General features: G+C 41.3%; 1 protein-coding gene and 1 long non-coding RNA gene across 3 annotated transcripts; both read right to left on the reverse strand.

Moving 5' to 3' along the window:
- Positions 1 to 3804: 3804 nt before the first annotated feature.
- LOC116360211 (ecto-ADP-ribosyltransferase 5-like) lies at positions 3805 to 9445 on the reverse strand. 2 transcript variants are annotated; one of them, XM_031815128.1, is made up of 3 exons: positions 9089 to 9445; positions 7773 to 7880; positions 3805 to 7617 (listed from the first exon to the last, which is right to left on the reverse strand). In XM_031815128.1, the coding sequence occupies exons 2-3, from the start codon at positions 7878 to 7880 to the stop codon at positions 6748 to 6750; spliced, it is 978 nt and encodes a 325-aa protein (XP_031670988.1). In that variant the 5' UTR covers positions 9089 to 9445; the 3' UTR covers positions 3805 to 6747. The 2 variants fall into 2 exon arrangements, with proteins under 2 accessions (XP_031670988.1, XP_031670990.1); XM_031815130.1 differs by lacking the exon at positions 9089 to 9445 and having other exon boundaries at positions 7773 to 9031.
- Positions 9446 to 16319: 6874 nt separating this feature from the next.
- Positions 16320 to 17128, reverse strand: LOC116360156 (uncharacterized). The gene is made up of 3 exons (XR_004206945.1): positions 17009 to 17128; positions 16649 to 16750; positions 16320 to 16544 (listed from the first exon to the last, which is right to left on the reverse strand). It is a non-coding gene; the product is annotated as an uncharacterized LOC116360156 (long non-coding RNA).
- Between the last annotated feature and the right edge of the window lie 1722 nt (positions 17129 to 18850).

Below are 18850 nucleotides of genomic sequence, written 5' to 3' on the forward strand. Positions count from 1 at the left end.
GAGCAGAAATTGAATAGTCTAACTGTGATTCCCTGACACCCGTAGGTTGATGGGAGTGGTATTATGAGTGACCCGGCCTATGGGCTGGTTTCCCTATAGCAGAATGGGATGAAATAGGGTTGCGAGCAAGGGAAGCAGAAAGGTTCTCCGTATAGCCCACCAGAGTACACACTCCTACCGGTGAGCCTGCTCTTTTTAAAGGACAAGAGGTTACAAAATGACCAAGTGTCCCGCAATACATACAACTCTTCGTGTTGATCCTGTATTGCCTTTCCACTGGCATCCCAGCTTTGCCTAGTTGCATAGGCTCGGGAAGCAGTGCTCAGCCATCTTCGGCGACTCTCGGGGGAGGTCAGGAAGCCTCTGATTCTCTCGGCAACGGGAGGGTAGCAGCTGAGTTACTGAGGGGCTGTGGGGTTACCACAGTGGTAGGCTGCCTCCCAGACAAACTGCAGAATTGCTCCAGCAAAATGTCCAACGCCCGGTCATTGAGTTCAGCCAACGTTTGGACTCCCTCCATAAGGCCACGAAGCAATTCCTCGTGCGTAACAATGTTGGCTCCTTGGGAGGAGATGGCATTGCGCAGCTGGCCCGAGTCTGCTGGGTCAGTCATGGCCAGTTCGTACAAATCACGTTTCAAGGTAAGACCCAGATGCAGACAACGTTGAATTAACAATTGTTTAATAATCCATTAGGGGCAGGCAAAAGACAGGTCAAGGACAAGCAGGGGTCAATAATCCAGATTGGTAGGACAAAGGTACTGGACAGCAGGCAGACTCAGGGTAGGCAGAAAAGGTCAAACCCGGAAAACTAGAGAACAGGGACAATCAAGAGACAGGAACAGAGGGGAAAACGCTGTTAGGCTTGACGAAACAAAACAAACTGGCAACAGACAAACAGAGATCACAGGTATAAATACACAGGGGATAATGGGGGAGATGGGCGACACCTGGAGGGGAGTGTACACAATCACAAAGACAGGTGAAACAGATCAGGGTGTGACACAGATCTTCATGATTGCACACATACATGGTAATGTACAGTACACCTTAGTTCACTACAGGGCCACTAAAAGTGATGCTGATAGTTAACATTCCACCTTTCTGTCTTCCTCACACACAAGTTAACCACTGCACCTAATGCCAGTTGTCATGGTCACTGTCTCTCAAGTTGTGTCACTGGATGAGTTCCAGACATTTCTTAGTAACATGTTTTTTTTCAATTTTGTAGCAGAATCATGTATTCTGTATTGAATAAAATACAATAAAATAAAACATCTTAATTGTTGCTTTTTTTCCTGAGCTTTCGTATATCTCCTAGATATAGGACAGACACTTGAAAACCTTATTCCTTTAGATTTCGTTTTTACTGTATTTTTTGCCATTTATGAATATGTTATTCAATGTGTTTCTGTGGACTACAGTAATAAAGGCCAATTTCACTATTTTATCAATACATTTCTTTATATTTTTTTCATAGGCAACAACATCTCCTCCCCGCTGATCCTCAACACTGGGGCCCCACAAGGGTGCGTTCTGAGCCCTCTCCTGTACTTCATGTTCACCCACGTCTCCAACTCAATCATCAAGTTTGCGGACGACACAACAGTGGAAGGCTTGATTACCAACAACGACGAGACGGCCTACAGGGAGGAGGTGAGGGCCCTCGGAGTGTGGTGTCAGGAAAATAACCTCACACTCAACGTCAACAAAACTAAGGAGATGATTGTGGACTTCAGGAAACAGCAGCGGGAACACCCCCCTATCCACATCGATGGAACAGTAGTGGAGAGGGTAGCAAGTTTTAAGTTCCTCGGCATACACATCACAGACAAACTGAATTGGTCCACTCACACAGACAGCATCGTGAAGAAGGCGCAGCAGCGCCTCTTCAACCTCAGGAGGCTGAAGAAATTCGGCTTGTCACCAAAAGCACTCACAAACTTCTACAGATGCACAATCGAGAGCATCCTGTCGGGCTGTATCACCGCCTGGTACGGCAACTGCTCCGCCCTCAACCGTAAGGCTCTCCAGAGGGTAGTGAGGTCTGCACAACGCATCACCGGGGGCAAACTACCTGCCCTCCAGGACACCTACACCACCCGATGTTACAGGAAGGCCATAAAGATCATCAAGGACATCAACCACCCGAGCCACTGCCTGTTCACCCCGCTATCATCCAGAAGGCGAGGTCAGTACAGGTGCATCAAAGCTGGGACCGAGAGACTGAAAAACAGCTTCTATCTCAAGGCCATCAGACTGTTAAACAGCCACCACTAACATTGAGTGGCTGCTGCCAACACACTGACAATGACACTGACTCAACTCCAGCCACTTTAATAATGGGAATTGATAGGAAATGATGTAAATATATCACTAGCCACTTTAAACAATGCTACCTTATATAATGTTACTTACTCTACAATATTCATCTCATATGCATACGTATATACTGTACTCTATATCATCGACTGCATCCTTATGTAATACATGTATCACTAGCCACTTTAACTATGCCACTTTGTTTACATACTCATCTCATATGTATATACTGTACTCGATATCATCTACTGTATCTTGCCTATGCCGCTCTGTACCATCACTCATTCATGTATCCTTATGTACATATTCTTTATCCCCTTACACTGTGTATAAGACAGTAGTTTTGGAATTGTTAGTTAGATTACTTGTTGGTTATTACTGCATTGTCGGAACTAGAAGCACAAGCATTTCGCTACACTCGCATTAACATCTGCTAACCATGTGTATGTGACAAATAAAATGTGATTTGATTTGATTTGATACATAAAGGGGTCCTAAAATTCCATATCAAAAAGCTAAAGGATCGATTGTTATGACCATCTTAAAACGACTGCATTATGTTAGCTTAGTGACAGTTGTCAAAGCAACAGTTTAGTGTCAAAGCGGATAGACGGTAGGTTGTATGATTGTTCACTGCCTCCCTGTGGCCTCTTGTCTCTGTCAGTGAATACATGGCTGCTGAAAGGATTCTTGATAACTGAGACCGCCCCCTCTCTCCTTCCACCCTGTCATAACATTGGCCACGTTCCAGGCTGACTACATTGCAAACAGAACTCACAACTTCTGGATAGGTGTTTAACATCTCAGTTAACCACATCATATGGTATAGCAATCTGATGAGCATTGGTTGCAACTCAACTGCAATATAGTTGGCCTGGAACGAGACAGCTCTCTCCTCGTTGTAGTTGATAGATTGAGCTGTACTGAGCTCTGACTTCACAGATACAGGAAACTACTAACCCTGCTACTGTTCTCCCTCCCATCTCACTCTAACCTCACAGACACAGGAGAAACTACTAACCCTGCTACTGCTCTCCCTCCCATCTCACTCTGACCTCACAGACACAGGAGAAACTACTAACCCTGCTACTGCTCTCCCTCCCATCTCACTCTGACCTCACAGACACAGGAGAAACTACTAACCCTGCTACTGCTCTCCCTCCCATCTCACTCTGACCTCACAGACACAGGAGAAACTACTAACCCTGCTACTGTTCTCCCTCCCGTCTCAATCTGACCTCACAGACACAGGAGAAACTACTAACCCTGCTACTGCTCTCCCTCCATCACTTTGATTTCAAAACCATAAATGTCATTTATTTCTACAAATATTTTTTTAACTTTTAATCATTGTTTAAAACTAAATATCTTTGTAGCCACTTCTAATTATACCTGAGAACAAACATATTTTCTTCAAGTGAGCTGAAATTGATATCTCTATAGCAGATGTACAGGAAGTGGATAAATAGGACAGGAGATGTAATAATGCTGAATGCTTTTCTTTATTGGTTTTAACAAAAGCTGCAGTGCACATGACAACAAATGTCAATTCACTGGCAGAAGAAATATGAACAATATAAGCAAACAATGTGGGTATCATTTATAACAGGACAGATGACTAAGATGGCGTCGGAGAAGAAGGCAGACATTTTACATGTTTTTCTGTTCGTTTATTTGCATTGTCTGTGTGTGTGTGTGTGTGTGTGTGTGTGTGTGTGTGTAATTGATGCAGGTGTGCCAGTCTGGTCGTTTCCGAGGAGGGGGTTGTGAGGTACTGCACCAAGTAAGTAACCCTGGTCCTGTAGTGCTGCAGGCACTTCATGTTTTTCATTTAACCTGGAAGACCAGGTGTGTTGAATTTAGGCAATCACTGAACTGATCAATTAGCTAAGTAGCTCAGTGTGGTCTGTAGTTGCGACAAAATCCTGCAGTACCTGCAGCACTACAGAAAGAGGTTTTTCCAGTCTGAGTTTTGTCTGCCAATCATCCCTTTAGCTGGTGGAGTTAAATACTGCCCTCTTACGGCTTCTGTCCAGAATGAACCGTGTCTTTTCACTAAAGGCCTCTGGGTACATTAGTGTGTGTTTGGTTTTCAGTGGTCCTAATCTGGCACACCTGATTCAGTCTACTAACCATCAAACCCTTTACTAATTGATGCAGGTGTGCCTGTCTGGTGAACCCAGAGGAGAGGGTTGGGAAGTACTGCACCTTGTAGGCAACCCTGGTCCTGGAGGGGCCCAGGCAAATCATGTTTTGAATTTAACCTACCTGGAAGACCAGTTGTGTTGAATTTAGGCAATCACAGAACTGATCCCCACTGTGTGAGACTGGATTTGAATAACCCTAGTCTGAACTTTCTCTGTCAATCAGGCCTTTAGCTGGTTAAGTGAAATGCTTCCCTCTTCTGGTAACTGTGAATAAGGCTCCATGTCTCTGCAGCCTACCTAAACTGAAGGACCTGTCAACCATCTATTTAAAACATTTGTTCCACCAGAATCCAACTTCTAAATAAGTGTGTGGCCCATTAACAGGTGTGAGACAATCATATGAATATTGATCATCAGATCAATTAAAAAAAGGTCAATGACTAAAATATATCCTTGATTGTTGTACTATTTGATGTTTATTGTCAACCTGCCTCTTAGGCAAACCGCCATGTCTGACATCTGTCTTGACTACTACTGACTATAACTACTGTGTTCTGATCATACTACACACTATTTAGAATGGAGCCTGGTGAGCCGGCCGGATCTCTCACATTAATATTACGCTACATGGTTATCTGTCTGGTTATTACTACGCTATTTACAATGTAGTCTAGATAAAATGTATGCAATAAGCAACAAATATTAACATACTAGGTTCACCCATACTGAGAATGTGTCTTCTACTGTCTATCCACTTATCTTATTATCAGCTGATTATCATCTGGGTCTGAAGTGACAATTCTCTTCCTCAATAGAATGTAGTGAAGAACACTAGATTAAAAACTGAAATTATGATGACGACCTGGCATTGAAACCATACTCAATATTAGAAATGTCACATATTATAAAACATAGTATTTTCTCATATCCATCAGCCTACTAGTTAGTATGGGGAGTTGGACTTGGCCAGTGTGTTTAGTCATATGGTAGAACAACATACCAGACAGAAGCCTACATATAGTTCTTTCTCTCTATTAACCTATGGCCTATATTGTTCTTATATGTTATCAATGTGTGTTGGTTGTGTTTGAGTCTCTTAAACCAGTTTTTCCAGGTGAACAACGTACTTAATGAAACCGACAGAATATCCCTCCCATGAAAAGGCTAGCATGATATTTAGGTTTGATACTATAGCTGCATCAATCATCTTTGTTTTGTCTCCTCCCACTCATCTGAGAGGCGTATGGCCAGTGACCTCACAGACAGAAAACGACTAACCCTTCTCAGTGCTCTCTCACCCAACCCTCTCACTCAGCCTCAGAGCTCTCCAAGTTGTATTCTCTCCTCACTCTTGTTATTCTTACAACCCATTACGAACTGACCTTAGGTTCAATTGAGTCAGTTTGTCTGATATAATTCATTGTAGATTAGACATGATGGGACACATGCAATCCTGTCAAGACTTGCATAGTGTGAAAGGTAATACAACTGAAGTATTTTGTAAACCATGTAATGTGAAGCAAGCTTTAAAGCCAGTACTAACGTGTCATTTCTTTGTACAGCCATAAGGCTGATTTTGAAAATGGTGTAATGTGAAAAAAGCTTTATCATGTTAACCACAATGTCATTCAGATGTGATGATAGTGGATGGTTCTCTTTGGCTTCATCTCGGCAACTCATTATTACATGAGCACTGGCCTCTAGACAGTTACTAGTGTTGGTTGTGGGGGGTTGAGATGTTGGACTAGTGGTGGAACCAGGGACGATCATCTTTGGTAGCCCTCCCCCTCTCTCTGTAAGTCGCGTGCAACGTATGGCCGAAAAATCCCTCCCCTTCCAAAACTCAAAAGCTGCCAGGTGTACTGTAGGTAGCCGCGGTCACGGTGTACATGCCAGCAAATGTCAAGAAAATATTACACGTGACCAGACATGTAATCTCAACCATTTCAAAACAGTAGCAGTAAAAAAAATATGCAACCGATTAATCAATGCAGGTTAATACAAGCATTAACAGGGGTTGCATTCCAGGTCGAATACATTGCAGACAATGCATTGCATCAACCAATGGTTGTGTGCCACATCATCGACTGTGCAGTCGGGCATCAGATTGCTAAATGATGTGGTTAGTTGATATGTTAAAGACCTATACAGGTGTGAGATTAGGCATGCGTCTGCAATGTAGCTGGCCTGGAACACAGCCAGAATCTCTACACTGTGAAGCTGGGGCAGCTGTTGTGTCAGATCAGGCTACTTCTCATTGTTAGAGGTGGTGGTAATGATCAGTAACATACAGTAGTTATCAACATAATATAGAGTATTATGTAGCCTGTATCTGATGCTCTGATAATGTTTGATTCTCCTCCACTCAAAATCAATTTGCAATTCAGATCAGTGTCTGTTCCCTTGCTCTTTAGTGTGTAGACGACTTCACACAACAGGTTATTCACTGGTGACTTTGTCTGGATTTTGGTGACTTCAAAAATCTCATATGGAGGAATTAAAACTTCTCTCTCTTCAGGAAAGGCAGAGTAAGAAGTTAGCTCAGCACCAAAGCAAGTGTGGATCTCAAAGCAAGACACATTCCCAAAATTGGTTAAGTCGGATCTTAAAGAGCTTGTGGCGAAGGTGCCGAAACGGATCTCGTGGTTGAGAACACTCATATCAAACTTCTTGTTGGTTCTGTGAAAGGTTTCCTTACATGTCTCTTGTCTTTCTCTAAGAATCTGAACAGCGTCAGTCAGGTAGAAATGCAGTGCATGGTACTTGAATGATGATGTCATATATGCAGAATGGCCCTCTTGAACTGCTTTGTTAAAGTCCAGGTACATTGATTTGGAATTTGATCCTGGTATGTTTTTTGTATACAAATAGATAGCAATAGAATGCTCTGTATTCAAACTGTCTCCATGTGGTATAGCGTGTGGTTTTGCTATGTTCCAGGATGTATTGAATTGAGGATTTGTTTTTAACTCATCGAAGAGGTACATGTTTTCAACCTCCCATAACATTAAATCTCTGCACCCATCATATTTGTCATCAACAGAAGAACGGACCATGTCTAGAGGTAGAATCTCTTGCATCCCTCCATCTTGAATCCCTCCATCTTGCATCCCTCCATCTTGAATCCCTCCATTCTCAGTTTCTCCATCCTGTAACAGTGACATTATTTAGACACGTTTCCATTCATAAGACTTATGGCAAACTGTACTAAAGTTTGGAAACGCTGATCTAATGTAGGGGCAAACAATGACAATTTAATATGTAATCATTAAAAAAATATATTAAAAAAAGTCAAATATCTCACCTTTGAATGGGGAATGCCGAAGATTAAAACTAAGATTACCATCAAAACAAGTAGAAAAATAACAGAAAAGACGATTGTCTTCTTTTTATCGATGTTATTGATTTCCATCTAGTGACGTTGAAGAAGGAAGTAAAAGGTTACAGTTAGTTTCAACAAGAAACCAGTGCTGTGTTCGAATACTCATACTTACATACTGTATACTACATACTTAATGAGTACATACTACATACTATAATTTCATTTTAGTATACTGTAAACGAACAGTATCCTTTCAGTAGAGTGTACTAGAGCTTTGCCTGTCTAGAGCTTTGCCTGCTGTTGCTATGCAACTTCTTGCTAGCTTGTTAGCATAGCTAACAAATGACTAGCTAGACATCTTACAACTTCATTAACAATGTCCAACGAGAACGCACAATGACTATACCACTTAACTAACCTAAGAATGACCTGAATAGTAAAGTCAGTAAATATTGGGTAGTTAGTTAGAGAGCATATAGTTAATGTGGTTTGATGTATTAGTAGCCAACTAACGTTAGGTAGCCAGCTAACATTCCGGTACATACAAGCAACTGCTGCAATGATATGCTATGCGGTTCGTAAGGCTAGCGTACCTAACAAATTGTCACCCAACATAATGTGTAACGTCACTTATTTGAAAAGTCATTACATTATTACATTGCTGAACATTTTCTTAAAATATGTCATAATTACTTAAAGCAATGCATTTGTGTCTGCTCTCATCGGACGGCATATTTTTGCCATTTTCTACAAATCTGAAAATGTTGTGAAGCCACCCCCATTTTCTGAAGAATTGCATTATGAGCCCCAAAAGCACAGAAATAGTGTCCACTGCTTGTTATACTTCCTATTTTGACTAATGTAGTACGACATCCGGGAACCTGTGGCATACTAACTATATCCATACTATGGCCAATAAGCAGACTACATACTCAATTTCCGTCACAAATAGTACGGTTAGTGCGGTTAGTATGAGTATTCCAACACAGCTCAGGTCCTACTGTGCCTGTTCCTGAGGCATTCATATTGAGAGGTACAATTGGAAGACCTCGAAAAGAAATTAAATTACATGTGACATTTGTAATATCTACCATCAAATGTATTTTTGCTCTCTGTTCTCACTAGTTAGTCACTTTTAATTATCACTCACAAGTTAGTGTTACACTGTACTCTGTGAGAGAGCAAAGTTACCACTATGATCATTCTTAAATCATTCAATTTTAATGTATTTTGCTGTGAAATAATCTGTAGAGAACTGGATGTACAGGCGTTGACAGAAAGAAATGTTCCATTCCTACCTGTTAGTTCAGTTCTGGTCACTCAATGTTATGGAATCCTTTTTTGTGAGGCCAAGTTATGAGCAAAAGCTCTTAATCTTCTTCTCTTGTGTTTTTCACTGTCATGTCGATACGCACAACAGGTTTTTTTTCCGAACCACCCATGTATGACGCAGTACTGGTTTTTCTGGTCCTTAGTGACTTTAGCCCTGAGGACACCTTGCATTACAGTTCTAGCACAGGTAAAAGGGGAAACACTGATGTGTCACAAGGGATAAAAAAGGGGAAACACTGTGTCACAAGGGGTAAAAAAGGGGAAACACTGTGTCACAAGGGGTAAAAAAGGGGAACACTGTGTCACAAGGGATAAAAAAGGGGTAACACTGTGTCACAAGGGATAAAAAAGGGGGAACACTGTGTCACAAGGGATAAAAAAGGGGAACACTGTGTCACAAGGGATAAAAAAAGGGGAACACTGTGTCACAAGGGATAAAAAAGGGGAACACTGTGTCACAAGGGATAAAAAAGAGGAACACTGTGTCACAAGGGATAAAAAAGGGGAACACTGTGTCACAAGGGATAAAAAAGGGGAACACTGTGTCACAAGGGATAAAAAAGGGGAACACTGTGTGTCACAAGGGGTAAAAAAGGGGAAACACTGTCACAAGGGATAAAAAAGGGGAAACACTGTGTCACAAGGGATAAAAAAGGGGAAACACTGTGTCACAAGGGGTAAAAAAGGGGTAACACTGTGTCACAAGGGATAAAAAAGGGGGAACACTGTGTCACAAGGGATAAAAAAGGGGGAACACTGTGTCACAAGGGATAAAAAAAAGGGGGAACACTGTGTCACAAGGGATAAAAAGGGGAAACACTGTGTCACAAGGGATAAAAAAGGGAAACACTGTGTCACAAGGGGTAAAAAAACGGGGTAACACTGTGTCACAAGGGATAAAAAAGGGGGAACACTGTGTCACAAGGGATAAAAAAGGGGGAACACTGTGTCACAAGGGATAAAAAAGGGGTAACACTGTGTCACAAGGGATAAAAAAGGGGGAACACTGTGTCACAAGGGATAAAAAGGGGAAACACTGTGTCACAAGGGATAAAAAAGGGGAACACTGTGTCACAAGGGATAAAAAAGGGGTAACACTGTGTCACAAGGGATAAAAAAGGGGGAACACTGTGTCACAAGGGATAAAAAGGGGAAACACTGTGTCACAAGGGATAAAAAAGGGGGAACACTGTGTCACAAGGGATAAAAAAGGGGGAACACTGTGTCACAAGGGATAAAAAAGGGGTAACACTGTGTCACAAGGGATAAAAAAGGGGGAACACTGTGTCACAAGGGATAAAAAGGGGAAACACTGTGTCACAAGGGATAAAAAAGGGGAACACTGTGTCACAAGGGATAAAAAAGGGGAACACTGTGTCACAAGGGATAAAAAAGGGGAACACTGTGTCACAAGGGATAAAAAAGGGGAACACTGTGTCACAAGGGATAAAAAAGGGGAACACTGTGTGTCACAAGGGGTAAAAAAGGGGAAACACTGTGTCACAAGGGATAAAAAAGGGGAAACACTGTGTCACAAGGGATAAAAAAGGGGAACACTGTGTGTCACAAGGGATAAAAAAGGGGAAACACTGTGTCACAAGGGATAAAAAAGGGGAACACTGTGTGTCACAAGGGGTAAAAAATGGGAAACACTGTGTGTCAAAAGGGGTAAAAACCATCATCATGTGGGGGCTTCCACACAATTTTGGACCCCCTTGTGGCCCCCCTAAATGTGGATTATGAAATCATTTTTACATAACAAATTTTTGCTATCATAATTTTTTTTACATCTGTTATTAGACAGTGGCAACGCGGAACACTAATTTAACCCACAGATTTTCTAGAGGGACGGCTTTAGGCGGAACACAACAGTATCGTACCACATGCATCTGCAATTTTTTTCTATTCAGAAGTAAGAAATTCCGCACGAAAATTATAGTTCAAGCACAAAGAAGGAAATATAGAGGTGAGTAAAATTGTTAATATGTTGTATTAGTTTTAAATGCATTACAGAAGTGTAACGTTAGATTAGCTTATCTTAACCTGGCCGTTTGTTACTTTGTGGCAGTATGAAAAGGGATAAAATATATGATCAACTAACTCATGGTGCTGAGTGTTTTTACTTAAACCACACTCCTTCCTTAAACGCATTGTAAAACGGTTAGATATAAAGGGTAGTTACCTAGCAAGTCAGTTATTTTAAGTAAATTAATTAATAAGCATCATGTCCTTCTTCCAAAGAAAAGACAAGGCAGACAGTGAGACAGAGCCAGATAGTTCAGGTGTGGAGAGCGCAAGAGAGAGCATAGAGCCTGCAGAAAGAGAGCAGGAAGACTTGTCCATTGGAGAGACTGAGAGTGAAGGCATAGTAGAGCAGGAAAGTGAGACAGCCTCTACCTCAGCCTCAGTCTCTCCATCTAAGAGTGAGACACCAACAGAGGTTCCTCGTGCGTCCACAAGCAGTGGACAGCCAGGTTTGTGATGTTGAATAAATCTGTGGTTACTTGTAAAGCAGTGCAATTAGTCAGTTTAAATGGTGTGAGTCGGTTTGAAATGAAATGAGTCGGTTTGTGATTGAAATGAATTCTTATTTAACATGCTATTGGGCTTGTGATATAGATGTCAAATGGATTTCAGAAGTTGCCTGGTGGCAATGGTATATCTAAAATTACCCAGATACATTTAATTATATATTTTTTTCTTTGGCAGATATCAGCAAATCCCGGGAGGAAACCACCGGTGCAGCCAATGATGAACATATACCCAAGAACTCTGATGGGAGACCGGAGGAGGAGCTTCAAGGCGGCCTGGTACCATATCCATCCCTGGCTTGAATATTCAAATAAATCAGACTCTGTGTTTTGTTACGCCTGCAGGCATTTTAGCCCTCCCAAAGTCTCAGAGACTGTATTTGATTCACAATTGGGTTTTAACAACTGGAAGAAGGCAACTTTACAAAGAGGGGGGATTTGCAATTCATGCAAGGTCTGAGCAGCACAAACAAGCAATGATTACATGGAGAGACTATCAGAAAGCTGTACAAAGTAATGCAACACTGGTAAATGCCCTAAACAAGGAACACAACAAACAGGTTCAAGAAAAATCGGGACTATATTAAAACAATAGAAGTACTACTACTTACAGCCACACAAAACATTGCACAAAGAGGACACATAAAGGGAACTTCATGGCAATCCTAGAAACAATAGCTAAGCATGACATAACTGGGAAAAAAAAGGTTGACTTCTATTCATAATGCAAAATATTCAAGCAAAGGGATTCAGGATGAGTTTCTGAGTTGTTTGGCAGACATGGTTCGAACAAAAATGATAGAAGAAATGAAAGACAGCGAAGGTCTTTAGCATAATGGCAGATGAAACAAAAGGTGTTTAAAAAAAGGAGCAGATCTCTAGTACTCAGGTACTATTTCAGAGGAGCTGTCCATTAGAGCTTTCTCCACTTTGAATGGGCTGATCGACTAGATGCTGCAGGGCTTACTGACAAAATCATACACATATTAGAAAGTCATGGTCTTGAATACAAAACCAACCTAGTAGGCCAAGGATATGACGGTGCTTCCGTTATGAGTGGCAAGCATTCAGGCGTCCAGGCACGCATTAAAGAACAAGCAAAGCCTTTTACATCCACTGCAGTGCACACTGTCTAAACTTAGATTTAGTGGATACAGTAAAAGCTGTCCCTGAGTTCGGACAGTTCTTCTCCTTACTAGAAAGACTTTACGTCTTCAGATCTGGGTCATATGTGCATCAAAAGTGGCTTAGCATACAAAAAGAGATGTACCCAGGTGCACCTAGAGAGCTTCAGAGACTAAGTGACAGTCGCTGGTGTCATGATGTTTCCCTCTTTGGGTACAGCGAGCACCATCCCCCTCTCTGTCTCCTACAACCAGGCTGCTGTGGTCAGAGAGGTTGTAAATTCCTGGAGGAGATTATCTCCTCATGGCCACAGTATAGAGAGAGAGTGAGTTTCATAGAGAGAACAAAGGAATTTCTTCCACCTCACAGAACTTGAGGTCCGAACAATATTTATGTTCTGGAGAATGTATAAAAGATCTGTGAAGAATCCAGCTACGAACTGGTCCATTTGGAACAATTTTGTGAAACTCATGGGAGACAATACGGCCACATTACCATAATGCTGTTTATACAATAGCCTCAGATATGAGGCTTACATCTAATTGTTGTATAAGATGAATTAGTGAAGATGATATTGTTTGTGATTTTGGACTGTTTAATGAAGGAAACCTCAATTTCCTTTGGAGTTTAACTAAATCAGAGGACCGCCCATGAGCACAGTTATGGTCTGGCGTCCTGGGACAGGCCCTTTTCTGCTCTTCTGAATAAAACCCCCACCCGGGTTTTCTATCACCAGACCAAGCATACCTCAATTACGAGATGGCTAAAGGTTGCAGACCAGCTTACCTCGATAACAAGAGGGCCAAGGTTTGAGTAGAGACCATACACCTGAGTATAAGCTAAGGTTTGAGTCGATTGCTGAATCTTTTAACCATACCACGTGGATAAACTCTTAGACTATCGATTCCGACAGAGTAAGAACAAGTCTTTGATATTAATTACTAGTCTGCAGCTAGGAATTCGGTATCATTGAACGCAAAGACCGACAACCGCCGAAACATCTATTCTATAACGACATGAATGAATGTCACTCTGAACTATCCATGCTAACCACGTCAGAGAAAGAGTGACAGAGAGAGTGCGGACAAACTCTCCAACAGAAACAAACTTTTCAACAGAGATCCCGACGACACACTGAGCGTAAATATGTATATTGATTGCAATTGTTCCCGAATGAGTGAGCGTTCATGTGCAAAGGATTAACATTTCAATTGTTATTATTATCAACTGTGTCTTATCTCAGTCTAGACCCCCACTTCCCCAAGCCGCGATGCCGGTTTATCCCACTAGGGAAACTCCGCTATCATTTCCTTGTAACTATCTACTGTTTGTTTGTGTTTTCTGTGAATTACTTAGTACATAAATGATTTTAAGACAATTGATGTATGGATGTCTCATAGTGAAGACTGTGTTCATGCAGATAACCAACGATTTACGACGTTTGGAATGAGACTAACGTGAGGTAAAGAATACGTCATTAATCAGAAGACTAAGGGATCAGATATTAAAATATCTGAAAGTTATATTAGGAAAATTATAACTTTGTAATCCGAATCATTTCCTTGGTGCCCCAAGTTCCTAATTAATTACAGTTACATGAATAATAATTTCAATCACGTAATAATAATTAGAGTTATTTGATAAAGATTTAATCTTAAATTTAATGAAGCCAAAGACACGACATTGGGCATGTCGAAATATGGCTCTACATACTATTATGGATAGATTACCTGCCATTAAGCGAGTCTTGCAAGATATAGTCCAAGAACACAATGGTGACAGATCTGTTGAAGCATGAGGTCTGCTTGCACAGGTAAATTTACAATTCATTATGTGCCTTGTTACACTCCATAACGTGTTTGGAGAAGCAAAATCTCTATCAGATATGCTACAGACTTCATCACTTGACCTGTCAAAGGCTGTTGATTTAGTGCAAACGTTAAATGACTACAGGGATGAGTCATTTTTTGATGACCTATGGAATGGAGTGTTGAACACAGCTGAGCAATGTGATACTGCAATACTCCCCCCTGCAAAATGACCAAAAAGCTCAGCTCTCAATTTAATGGAGACTGTGTACTCTGTACAGTGGGTCAGAGATCAGATTCAGAACAAGAAAAAGGCAGTTTTCGTACAACCCTTTTCTACCCTGTTTTAGATCATATATGAGCTTAACAGAAGGTTCCCTAGCAAAATCTGTGACATAATGAATGGCATCCAAACTGTAAACACTACAAGTGATGTGTTTCTCAAAGAGAAGTTCCTGTTTCCATTTGCTAGAATGTATGAATACAATATTGAGGACTTGGGGCTTGAACTACATCAGTTCAGAAGAATTGTAGAAAGGAAAATACAGAGTGGCATGCAGAGACCCTCCTGTGTAGTAGAGCTGGCATTATTCATTGAGCCGTATAAAGAAGTTTTCTTTTAGTTTTTTAAACTGTGCAAGATAGCTGTTTCAATCCCTGTCAGTACTGCTTCTTGTGAACTTTGTGCACTAAAGCTGGGGAAAACGTTTTTCTGCACTAAAGCTGGTGAAAACGTATCTCAGGACCACAATGTCAGATGACAGATTAAGCAATTTAGGTGTATTAAGTATTGAGTCAAGGAGGGCAAAGGCCTGGAGTCGAGATGAATTTGCTGATCTTTTTGCAAAAAAACCACAAAAACCCGGAGAATGCAGTTGATGTGACCTGATACTGAATATGTATTGCAAATGAAATTATAATGGCAATGCAAATCAATTGTTGAATGATTATGGACATGGTCTTTTGCCTGCTAATGCCTGCAATGCAGTGAAGAAAACGATATGACAACAATAACGTCTAATGTAACTGGCCCCTCTAACAGTAGAACTGGCCCCAGCTTGGCCCCCCCAATCTGAAATGGTATAGAATCGCCACTGCTCTAACTCTGTGGTAAGTGTTAGTCCACCAGTTGAGTATGGAGAACCTAGAGTATGAACAACACAGAGAATCAGTCTTACACCTTACACTGTGGTCAGTGTTATTAGAGCAGTGGTCAGTAGGGTGCTGTCCACCCATCTCCAGGTCCCCTCAGTAACAGAGTCAGTCAGACCAATCCAGACTCTCTTGTTGAGTTTGAAGAGAATCTCCTGTTGTTGAGGAAGATAAATATATACCTATTTGTTTGGTCATATATATCCCTACAAAGCCATATCTCCTCTCTCTCTCTCCCTCTCTCTCTCTCTCTCCCCCTCTCTCTCTCTCTTTCTCCCTCTCCCTCTCTCCCTCTCACCTGTTCCTTATCACTGTTTATCATCACCAGGTCTGCTCCTCTCTCCAGACAGCCCTCTCTGCTCTCCTTCCAGGTTTTAGTCTCAGTAGACAGGAAGTACCAACTGGATTCAAACTTCTGCCAGCCTTCAGGAGAGGTTTTTCTACAAGATGATAACATGTATTTCCTTCAATGTATCACGCTGGACACTTAATGACAGAATGCAGACATACAATAAGGTGCTTGGGATTAATGATCATTTATTATTGTAGGTTTACTCACTGCAATTGGTAAGCCTCCCGCTAATAACATTTCTCTCAGTCTGAAGCTGGTCTCTCTCTTTAGTCAGGTTGTTGTAATTGGACTGTAGCTGGTCTCTCTCTTCAGTCAGGTTGTTGTAACTGGACTGTAGCTGGTCTCTTCAGTCAGGGAGTTGTAACTGGTCTGTAGCTGCTCTCTTCAGTCAGGGTGTTGTAACTGGTCTGTAGCTGGTCTCTCTCTGTTGAGTTGTGATGACCAATGACTCCATCTGTAAAAGGCAAGACTTATTCAAACATGTAACGACCAAACCTTTTATGGATAAGTATGATTAAGTAGGCTACTTAAGTCTCAGTAAAAACATACTAAACTTACAGTAGACAGACAGGCCTATGATCCCAGCCAGTAGGAGAACACACAGCAGCCCCAGACACACTGCAGCAACTACAGAGGGTCTCTTCCACCACTGAACATGTACTGAATAACAAATTATTAAAGATCTTTGATAGTGTGTTTTACTGAATCATCCAGGATTGGGACAAATAAAGGTCTAGTACAACAGGGTAATCTGTTTTAATGTATTGTGTGTGTAATTTATGTGTGTATGTCACATCTGCTCCTGAAACACCCTCTACTGCTCATCCTGTGTCTCCTTGACCTGCTGCCACTCCCCCAGTACTCTCTCCCTCTCTTCTCTGTGTGTGTTCGTGTGTGTGTGTGTGTGTGCGATCTTACCTGAAGCAACAACTCCATCTCTTGTACTGGGTTTGAAGGCTCCTACGTTGGCATATAATTGGCCGTCAATGTCTGTGTTCTTCATTGCATCAGGCTCATCGTCTTCAAATCTATCTGAGTTTTCATGGACTCCCTCTGACATCTTAACACACTGGTGGACCTATACAGTAACTTCTACTTCTAACCACAACTCTAATATACATCTGTCCTGTGTCTTCTCCCTACACTGTCCTGCATCTGTGTGACTTAGGGAATTGACATTATTTCTTAAACGGTCAACCACTGTGAAGGGGAAACTGTCAAATCAACACGTCACTGGCCACCACATGACTCCCCCCACTATAGTTTCTAATGGAAATATGTTTTAAATGATTCAGGATAAACGAAGTGATCATATACTGTATTTTTGCAGATTAAAGATTGAACTCAGTGAATTTGCACATAGATCATATAGTATTACTGAGGCTTTGAAACCCCAGCCTTCAAACAGAGGTCCCGTTATGGCTTGTCCTCTGTGACCGGCCATTGATGGCCATATAAGGGTATTTTGTATGTATGTGTGCTGTCTGTGTGTGACAGTGTGAAGAGTTATTCAGAGGTGGTGGGGGAAATCTATATCTGCTTCTTTATCAGAGGTGTAATAGGATAACTTTACATGTGTGTGAGTGTGTGTGTGTGCGCCTGCATGCACTGTATCCAACCATCAACACTTAACCATTCAGCATGACCATCAACATGATAACTACCAGACATCCTCACTTAACCATTCATCATGACCATCAACATGATAACTACTAGACATCATCACTTAACCATTCATCATGACCATCAACATGATAACTACTAGACATCCTCACTTAACCATTCAGCATGACCATCAACATGATAACTACTAGACATCATCACTTAACCATTCATCATGACCATCAACATGATAACTACTAGACATCCTCACTTAACCATTCAGCATGACCATCAACATGATAACTACTAGACATCATCACTTAACCATTCATCATGACCATCAACATGATAACTACTAGACATCCTCACTTAACCATTCAGCATGACCATCAACATGATAACTACTAGACATCCTCACTTAACCACATTCATCATGACCATCAACATGATAACTACTAGACATCATCACTTAACCACATTCATCATGACCATCAACATGATAACTACTAGACATCATCACTTAGCCATTCATCATGACCATCAACATGATAACTACTAGACATCATCACTTAATCTTTGGGAAAGGTGAAACACTTGCGCCCGGCCTCGACAACATCCGGTGAAATTGCAGAGAGCAAAATTCAAAAATACAACATTCGTAATATTAAACATTCATGAAAATACAAGTGTTATACATTGGTTAAAAGCTTAACTTCTTGTTAATCCAGCCACTTTGTTACATTTCAAAAAGGCTTTACGGCGAAAGCACATCATGCGATTATCTGAGGACAGCACCCAGCATACAAAAGCATTAACCATGATATCTGACTGTTGTTAACCCTGTAGGTACTGGTATTAACCATGATATCTGACTGTTTTTAACCCTGTAGGTACTGGTATTAACCATGATATCTGACTGTTTTTAACCCTGTAGGTACTGGTATTAACCATGATATCTGACTGTTGTTAACATCACCATGACAGCATACTGTAACACATACAGCAGCCTACAGCATACACAACTTCCTCCTTCTCTCTCTCTCTGTGTCTCAAACCCATGTACACACATGTTGTTTTAGTGTATTAATAAAAGTCTGACTTAATTCCAAACATTTTAGCTTCCTGTTTAACAGAGTCAGCGTGAAGTTAGTACATTTG

The sequence above is a fragment of the Oncorhynchus kisutch genome, unplaced genomic scaffold (genome assembly GCF_002021735.2).
Source record: "Oncorhynchus kisutch isolate 150728-3 unplaced genomic scaffold, Okis_V2 Okis07a-Okis12b_hom, whole genome shotgun sequence".
Lineage (NCBI taxonomy): Eukaryota > Metazoa > Chordata > Actinopteri > Salmoniformes > Salmonidae > Oncorhynchus > Oncorhynchus kisutch.